General features: G+C 40.5%; 1 protein-coding gene across 1 annotated transcript; it reads right to left on the bottom strand.

Annotated features, from left to right (window-relative positions):
• Nucleotides 1-1,802: 1,802 nt before the first annotated feature.
• Nucleotides 1,803-8,734, bottom strand: LOC124284259. Its single transcript, XM_046720327.1, has 3 exons — nt 8,476-8,734; nt 4,270-4,485; nt 1,803-2,179 (listed from the first exon to the last, which is right to left on the bottom strand). The coding sequence occupies exons 1-3, from the start codon at nt 8,732-8,734 to the stop codon at nt 1,995-1,997; spliced, it is 660 nt and encodes a 219-aa protein (XP_046576283.1). The 3' UTR covers nt 1,803-1,994.
• Between the last annotated feature and the right edge of the window lie 971 nt (nt 8,735-9,705).

The following is a 9,705-nucleotide window of genomic DNA, read 5'->3' as shown; positions in this document are numbered from 1 at the left end:
CTAAAATATACCAGTATCAACGTAGACAATAATATGTTAGAGGACAAGTAAAGGACGTCAAATGTACAACTGACATATGAATGTCATTATGGAATGACAGCAAATTATTAAGGTTATACAGGAAATAGAGAACACTATCCCCGTTCTGCTTACATTTCTACTATCTTATCGACTTGCTATAGTGTCTCACAAAGCCGGAGAGAAATTGGAACATATGAGTCAGGCGCATTTCCTATTCCCCACGTTCGATATGGATTATGTGTAAACAAAGAATTTTCGAATTGGAGTGAAATATGCTCAGACATATGTACTGTGCACATTTCTGTGAGTACAAAGTAACATATTATTAACAATGGCTATTTATAAAGCGCCTGTTTCCACGCACTACTGCATGCCAATGTGCTAACAGATAATTACTCCGAATAACCCAAGCTGCCTGTGAGGCGTTAGAAGGTTAACAGTTACATGACTTATCTCCACCAGAGGCATTTCATGAACAATCTAACTTGCCTAGGGTGAGGACACATGTGCTGCGGGTGCTTTGTTGTGGGGCAGGACTGAAGTCCTAGAAACTCTCAAGCTGCCAGACATGGTAACCCATCCAAGAACTCGACCAACGTTGCTTACTTTCTTCTGATTTGTGACCTGGGCTCTATACAAAGGACCACACGCCACCACTTTTCCCATGGAGCAATGACAATAACGACAACCAGATCAAGAACATGGTACTCACCAACGAGCACTCAACAATACTTCAAAGAAAGAAAGATACGTCATAGCCCTTGGAATCAGGGACCTACAAGCAATCACTAACATGGTCTTCAAAACTTATCAAGATTGATAACTTATCTAGCTGTTTAATGTTCAGCGTAAGTGTCACATCTTTTGTAAAGTATGAAATCTGGGTGATTGACAAAGAGGTTTGTTGTAACGATGTCACACCACACTGAATTACATCTACAATCAGGACAATATGGACATTGTGTCACGGGTGGATTCAGAGGCTTGAAAAGGTAACTGTAAACAGATAACCGTAATGTATGTTGTTTGAACCCGATTTCAACATTATTCCAGCTATATGGTGGAAATAATCGAGTCTCTGTATCAACCAATCCACTGGGAAAATATGGACACCGATCTATGCCAGTTGGATACAATGACCCTTGTCATCCACATCAGTCACTCTGACCGCCGATTCCATTAGACCACTTCTTACCCTTCAGAAAAGAATTACCATGCAAGGAATGTTACTTTTTAGTAATAATAAATAAAGAACCATGAATAAAATGGTAGGCTGGTTATTTATATCTCGGGTTCGAAATTGTTCTGTAGTTGATGATTTACGGGCTGCTGAAAATTAATTCCAACACAAATCTTCACTGGTTACCGAATATGTAACGATCATTATAGTTAAAAATGCATGTCCGTGTGGATCCAAAAGATGCCGGATTCATAAAAGAAATGTATGTTGTGACCAATCCGCCTGGATAACTTAGTAAAGGCTTTGTGATTGGGATAAGGTGACATGTGTCAACCATGTCAGCGAGATTGACCTCCCGATCCCGTTAGACCCCTCTTACGACAAGCAATAGTTGCTGAAGGCCAATTCTAACCCGAGTGGGATATGGTCCGATTTAAATCTTTATAACAATTACTGTGGAAACAAATGCGAAGCCAGAGGTTCGTGTGTGGTTTAAGAAAGCACTAATACACACCAAAATAAAATGGAAACACTATGGGATACGTGTCCCGTATGAGTCTGGTATCTCGCAACTTCTATCTGTATCTCTGGATCTGATACTGATTTGGAACAATCCCCTAAGTGAGGCATGAAAACATAGGCTCTATTTATAAGTTCCAACAGTGCTTCAGAAGCTATTACCAACACATAGTAGAATACTTCCTAGAATAATCACGCCACAAAGAAGTTATTGTTTGTGCTTTTTAAAAGAGTCAAAGCCAAGAAGATTTTCTTTCCTCTTTCCGCTAAAGCGTCAGACAACCTCACACAACGACCACCCTTGATTTGAGCACGAAGTGGTCCTTACTTTATCTTCAGTCAGGTATGCACATCCACTGTTGAATGAAGATGGATCCTTTGATCCTTCCCGGAGAAAGGTCGATCCATCGGTCCAGGAATAGCTGGTTGAGCTAGTCGTCAGCAGTCCAATAAGCGCCCCTGTTGAGGAAAAACGACCACACCTTAATTTTGCATACACACATCTTTGAATGTGTTTATTATGGTGGCGGCGGTTTGTATATAATCTAGACCACAACAGCATGAGCACCGATCTACGCAAGTGTGATACGATGCCGAGCCAGCGGGCGTGACCACCCGATCACGTTAGTCGGTTGTTACGCCAATCATGAGTTCCTGAAGACCAATTCGCGAAGGTCATCACTGGTTCTTGTTCAACGCCACACCCATCAATATCCCAGGATATGGGGCCAGTGTGTACATAAAAGAGTCTCGATCGGAAATCCCAGTGATTGACATCATGAAAATCGATCTGCGCATTAGGGACGTATCAACCAGTTCCATACCTCTTCCGTTTGCTTCCGACTGCGATACTAACTTTTTTGGCCATATCATTCACATTTCTACTGAGAGTGAGTGAGTTTACTTTCACACCGCTTTTAGCAACATCACGATGGGGGACACCAGAAATGGGCTTCACACATTGTACCCAGGTGGATAATTGAAACCGGGTTCTCGGCGTGAGGAGCGAACGCTTAAGCACTAGGCTACCCCAACGCCCCTTCTACTATGGACAATAGTCAGTGGTACGCACGTACAATCAAGCACGACATTGTGTGATACTCGATTCTGAGCGCATCAAAATCGTACTTAAATAGCAGTTTAAGGACCGCTAATTAAAGTGACCGACTAATCCCAACCGGTCTGCAGCGCCGTAGGTAACTATTCTTAATCGGGTTGGTTGTGAAGGGGGGTAGGGGTGGTTTATAAGATATTTTTTTTCCTGCTAAGTTTGGCCAAGTTTGTTCATGTTTTAAAAAAAGTTTGTTGAAAATTGTGGTATCTGTACACAATGTTCTGAACTAAACTTTTATAAATACGTTTATATGCAAAATAACTGTTTTGTTCAGTTAAAGTATTAACATACAATAGTTGTATTATAAAATTCAGTTGACAGTCAGGAAATTACACGTGAAATTTACATCATAAAAATGATATCAGATTTGTTCAATATTACTCACTCACTCATTGCAATTTAAGTCAGTCAGAACGAGTGCTTTATTTATGATCAACCATGAATTTAACAGATTTACAGTTTCAAGGGAACATCAAAAATGATTTTGACCCTATTATACACTTTTAAATGTATTTGAATTTCCTCCAGTCTGTCTTCCTAGAGTAGATAGTGCATGGACTTGGTATCAAAGGTGTGCTTCTGTATGTACCTTTTGGACTTATGTGGATTGAATGCAATCCTTTTTCTAATTAAGTATTTTGCTCGTTAATTATCATTAGGTATTGCACAATATGCCTTGACTTTATAGTGTTCCGGGTAGTCTATGTCATTGCCCTGGATTCCTTATTTTATTTATTAATGGTTGTTGTCATCATATGTAATCGTGTATCATTCTGGTACCGATCATCTGTCAGTAAGGATGTCCGCAATCTTTGCGTGATTAATTGCGGTGTGGATTTTAGGACTGCGGTATATGACACTCAAAAGAGTGTTATATCAATACTTTGATGTACACAAAATAATCTGTAAAACGATTGGGGCGAGTCGAGTGTCATACAGCAGGGGAGATTAAAACTTCGTTTGAGTAAAATCGGATAATTGTACTTGCTCACAGTATAAACTATATTTTTCTGTAATCTGTTTATGTTACTTGTTACAAATACAATCATACTGGTTCCCGAAATAAAACATTTATGTTTTTGAAATGGTATTTTGTTCATTGCACAACCTGTCCCTCAGCTGGACGATTTCAAGCAATTTCCAGGAAAAGAGCCCCTCCACGCCATGGAGTCTGGTTTGAAGTGCTTATGAGTGCTAAAATGAAGATAAAGCTACTCTATCGTTGAATTAAGACCGTTAAATGTTAAATTTAAAAACTAACGCATTCGGTTTTGAAATTGAACATTTACCGGTCATAATCAATGATAAAGGACCGAAAAATTGAAAACAGAGTAGCTTTATCTTCCAATTATAATTATGCTTACTTCAATTAACCTTTCATTTTATACATTATTATTACAGTTAATTTTATATTATAACTATTTTTATTATGTACCATATGTAGACGACGTCTGAGTCATGAGGGCAGCAATGTAGTCGTGTTTCTCTGTCGTGTTCAAGATGATGAGACGTCCACCGTCACTCTGACACCGAGCCTGGCTTTCTGCCCAAGTCTTCCAAGGCTGGGTATTGTATAGCTTGTAACAGACACGGGGGTAGAGGACAGACGTGTAGCCTTGAGACAGGGGACACGGATCCTCACTGGGCAGAGCTGAACACAAAGAAACTATCATTACAAATCATTTAAAATATTGAGTGATTGAGCTAATACGTAACATGGCATCGGCAAGATTTCAACCATATATTGACGAGACCAAGTTTATACACACAAGTCCATTATAAAAAGAAATGTATACTTGAAACCTTTTTCCATAAACTTGGCATTTACAACTTAAAATACCATTACATCGATTAATTAAAATACAATATTTGTGCACAAACATTTTCAATTTATGATACAGACGATATTAATTATGAGATGTCCACTCACACGGCTAATCAGACTTTTCATTATTAATATTTATTCCTTGTGATGAATCATTCACAATTGAACAGTCCACATATCAGAAAATGCTTGAAGCTGCATCTGTCATGACTAGATATATACCAGGGTGGAATCATTCAGACTTGCCAGCAAGATCAAAGATCAAGAGCAAAGTATGTTATTTTGGCTCGATGTTGTAATGTGTATATCTTCGAAGAAGTACAAGTCATTATTTGAGATGTAAAACATTTAAAGGGCTTTGAAGAAGATCAAAGATACAGTGATAGTCTAAACACACTGTTAACGGAGAGATAATTAACAAACAACAGAGACAAGAGAGGACTTGGATCCATGTCCAAACCTTTGGCAGGCGTACATCTCCAGTCCAACATTTCCGTATCCAGCATTGCTCTATTGAGCCATATTCGTTCGGACAAACGTGAGCGAGTGAGTGAGTGAGCGAGTGAGCGAGTGAGCGAATGAGTTTAGTTTTGTGCCGCTTCTAGCAATATTCCAGCAATATTACGGCAGGGGACACCAGAAGTGGGCTCCACACACTGTACCCATCGACCCCGGGTTTTCAGCATGAAGAGCAAACGCTTTAACCACTAGGCTACCCCACCGCCCAACAAATGTGAAGAGATAGGTGTTAGTGGGTTGAAGCATAGCATCTTATAACACAGCAAATAACCTGGACAGCAGTGATTGACTGCTGATGAAGTTGCATAGTTATAATAATCTTTGATCATGTCCGGCAAGCAGCGAGTTCAGATTACGAGCAATGGCTTTGCACTGAGACATCTGCATTGATATTGACAAACTCGGTTATTTTGTGCAGATTTACTGATTGTTGTCTCTGTGTATAATCATTGAAGAGAGAACCAGACTGAAACCTCTTAGAGGACACCAGCAATACCCGTGTACACCAGCAAAATTATCACAAGCGTCATTACCAGAGAGAAGTGACCTGTAGTCAAACCAAATGGACGTACTCTTGTTCCATAACGATTTAGCAGAATCAATGTTCTTTGGTTGAATCCATGATGTTAGGAAACCATGTCGAAAGAAAAGTGGTTCAAGATCCATTTTTCCTATGTACAGAGTGTCAACGAGGAATGTCAACTGCAGCTGTTCTCAAAGCAAGCTACAGGTGATGAGGATAAATGGGTGCTGTACGCCACCTAAGTTGACACAAAAAGACCCCGTAGGAATTTACCAAATTAATAGTTAGACTGGTTCGGACAATGAAAATTATTGATGACTTACAAAACTCATTGGAGTATGAGCCACTGTCCTCTCGGCCCAGACCTCTAAGCAAGATGTCGTTTTGATAGGAATTCCATGGACATTTAGAACAGTTTGAAAGTCGAAATATCACATCTGTGTGCAGAACATTATATGCACAGGGCGTGGCATGACCAACTGAATAGTGGCACCGATTCTACCGCTCGTCCAGGCAAACGTAGAGTCGAGGTTGTCGGTTGGGCTAAGGAAGAAGAGTGCAGTCTCTGGCGCTCTCCGTCGACACGGGGACGCAAACTACGACAAACTGATTGCCAAATTCAGTCGCCTTTGGGGACCAGCAAATGGGTGGTGGGGACCTATTCTACCCCTGCACCACCGATCAATTGATTGATAAGAGAAAGAGTTCATTTCATTTCTAGATGAACGAGATTGCCTCATGTTGAAGAAAAAATGAGTCAGCATTTCTAGATAAACCAGTTTTCGTCATGATATAGGAAAAAGAATTCAGCACTCATGACCCCAATCCACTATGGACTGTCAACAAGGAAGTGTCAAATAGCACCGGACATCAAACGTGCTAACACCAGGTATACATGGGCGCTATACACCAAACAATGTAACAGAACTAGCAGTATTTATCTACCAAGGTATTGTCAGCGTTGTTCGGCAGAAATTGGACATATTATTTGGGAGTCAACTTCAAAGGATTGGCCCATGTCCCACATGTGCCACCTCCTTCCGGCATAGTCAAATTGTTAACTGTTAATAGAAGATTTGTGACATTTTGAGTCATCATCCAACTAAAGCACAATAAAATCAGCATTAACATTTCGTACTCAGGGCATGGCATGACCAGCTGATTGATAGAACCGGGCACATTCAACCACCCGTTCAGGTGAAATAAGAGTGGAGGTTGTGTGATGGGCAAAAGGAAGACGGTTCTGACTCATTTGCCCCCAACCTCCAGAATCCCTTCCTCGGGGCAACCCTGTGCAAACAGATTGCCCAGTTCGGTCGCACATTCGACCAGCAGTTGGGGTTGTCGTTATAAAACATTTCTGTTGAGAAAACATAACATATTGACAGACCAAGGCCATAATCTGTAGAGGGATATTGGTATGGGATGCTTCTGTCATGGCTGATATTGTCATGACTCTCCTGACTGTCGGCAAGCTGAAATGTATATATTTTAACATTCCTCGGATCAAACCATAGTCCTCTAGTAGAAACGAGCAGATATCACAAACTAACAAGACATGATCGGTTATGCTCACTGTGTATTATCCCAAAAGTTGCGAATGAATTCCACTTTTGTTTTGTGTGCCCATTTCATTCAGATTTGCGCTCCATGCTTATTTAACAATATTATTACATGTTACAACTCTTGGTAATTGTGTTAATAACAAACTTTATGTGTGTAATAAACTTGCAAATACATATTTCTCGCTTTAAAAAAACGTAATTCCTCTTTCAAAGAAGAAAACGTTTTTTTGACAGCATCGTGCATAGTTTGTATGGTCTTGCCTATACCATACACTGTCATATGATTTATAATTTAGTCATGTTTGTTCTCAGCGCTCCTGTCATGCTCTGTACCGGAGGCCCCTGTACGTGAATAGTGAGTGAGTTTAGTTTTACGCCGCACTCAGCAATAGTCAAACTCTATGGCGGCAGTGTGTGAATAATCGGATCTGGACCAGACATTCCAGGCATCAACAGCATGAACATCGATCTATGCAATTGGGATATGACGACATGTATTAACCAAGTCAGTGAATCTGACCACCCGATCCCGTTAATCGCCTCTTACGACAAGAATAGGCTACTTAAGATCAATTCTAACCCGGATCTTCAAGGGTATGTACGTGAATAAAAACACCACCATCGGCAAGCACCACCATCTGTTCCATGACACCACGCCCCGCTACAACTGTAAATTCAGAAACCTTCATGCATCACATGCCAGTCACAGAGTGAATCAAGCGTATCAAATAGTTTCAACATGTTGGTGTATATATGTCACATATCAGAACTTCCCTAATGGTTCAAGAAATGTACATCGTGATCCATGTCTGAAGTTACAGCTACGAATACGTACAGCAAGAAGCGTCCAATAGGATCGGTATTTCAGCTGATACATTTCATCAGAACTTAGGCTGCGTAGCTCGATGCTCTGGGTGTGAACTGGTCCACACTAGATTATTGATAGACCGAAGTCATGTAGGTTTGGTCTTCAAAGACCAAAGACAACAAAATGTCACTGACAACATTCAAAGAAATACCATTTCAGCAACATCACGGACTGAGACACCAAATATGGACACAGCCGTAGGGTATCGAACCCGAGTCTTTCACGTCACGAGGGAACGCTTTAACCACTGGGCTACCCATTGACCCCATAATTTACGGACACGTAAGAGACAATGCATGTACCTTGTGTTGAGTAACATGAAAACATATATGGTGTCTTACCTCCTTGTTTGATGTAGGATCTGGATCCTGAGACAGTAATCCCCGACGAAGACAGAGATGATCTGTATGTAGTACATTGGTCCCCATGATACGATACTGAAACACACTTGTCATCCTCGGCACAATGATGGGCGCAGTATTCAACATTTTGAGCTGGTAACACGCTGGATGGTATCTCAATGGCTTTAAGTTCGTCTTGCGTGGTAAGCCTTTCAAAAGTATAATTGTAGCAAGGGGTGCCAGCAGAAACTGTCGTCATAAAAAGGGGGAGAAGAAAAAACACCATCATCCTTGTTGATGTGTCGCATTTGTGTGACATCTATCTGTGGTTCACAGAGAGTCCATGACGTCCACGGTGAAGCCACCGTTCGTCTGAAATGTCTGCTCTTCACACTGTGTCTCTGGTTTTAAAAATTAACCCACGCGCTGTGAGATATATCTCCAAGCAACAGTATGTCTCTGACGACCACGGTGAAGCCACAATTAATTTTGTATCATATATCTTAACGGGTTAACAATGAAACAGCATTTTGTATGATGCACATGTGACGTCGAAGAAGAACCCACGATGTATGTAGTATATCTCTCACTACCACCGGTCTCTGGAGTCCAATACGAAGCCACTGTCTTTGTGAAGATCAGTGATAAATAGAAGTGGATTCCACGAATTACTAAAGATCCTGAGATTTCATTCTGTGCTGCATCGGTGTGTGGAGTTAATGGATATCAAGACACACCGGTAGTGGCGGGAAACCTCAACATGTCAGTAAAAGCCAACCTATTGATCACACACGGAATATCAGTTGTCCGTGTTGACTGCAGTGGCAAACGTCACTTCACATGCGCAGAAAGCTTCCGTGTTCTTTGCAGTTCGTGTCGCTACACAATTGTAAGATCTACTGGAAATCATTGAACCGGTTGTAATTAGTGGTATGAGGATCTACCATTGTGTTCGAAATATGTTTTGTATATTTGTATGTAATAGGATGTCAGTTATACTGAACACATATTTGGCGGCATTCTCACATTTTGCTTGGTAAACACTTAAACAGAAACATATAAACAAGTTTCTGTACAGATTTCGCCCACATAGACTGAGTCACACTAAAAGGTACTTATATATTTATACATATGGATTTTGGAAGTTGCTTTTTTCCTTAATTCTTCTTGAACTCAAAACTATTTGTATTTGATGATATTAAGGGAAAATACATTTATTTGAGATAAATT

The sequence above is a fragment of the Haliotis rubra genome, unplaced genomic scaffold (genome assembly GCF_003918875.1).
Source record: "Haliotis rubra isolate DU_JTF1 unplaced genomic scaffold, ASM391887v1 Scf332, whole genome shotgun sequence".
In the NCBI taxonomy this organism is placed as follows: Eukaryota; Metazoa; Mollusca; class Gastropoda; order Lepetellida; family Haliotidae; genus Haliotis; species Haliotis rubra.
The sequence above is the reverse complement of the archived record's forward strand: the minus strand, read 5'-3'. Positions and strand labels throughout refer to the sequence as shown.

What these genes read in the sequence shown, in the direction of transcription:
- LOC124284259 (XM_046720327.1), bottom strand. Translation starts at nt 8,734, where the DNA reads ATGACGACAGTTTCTGCTGGCACCCCTTGCTACAATTATACTTTTGAA. An exon ending in ATCCTACATCAAACAAGGAG is followed by an intron (nt 4,486 to 8,475) that starts GTAAGACACCAT and finishes CTTTGTGTTCAG; the next exon opens with CTCTGCCCAGTGAGGATCCG. An exon ending in TCAGACGTCGTCTACATATG is followed by an intron (nt 2,180 to 4,269) that starts GTACATAATAAA and finishes TTTCCTCAACAG; the next exon opens with GGGCGCTTATTGGACTGCTG.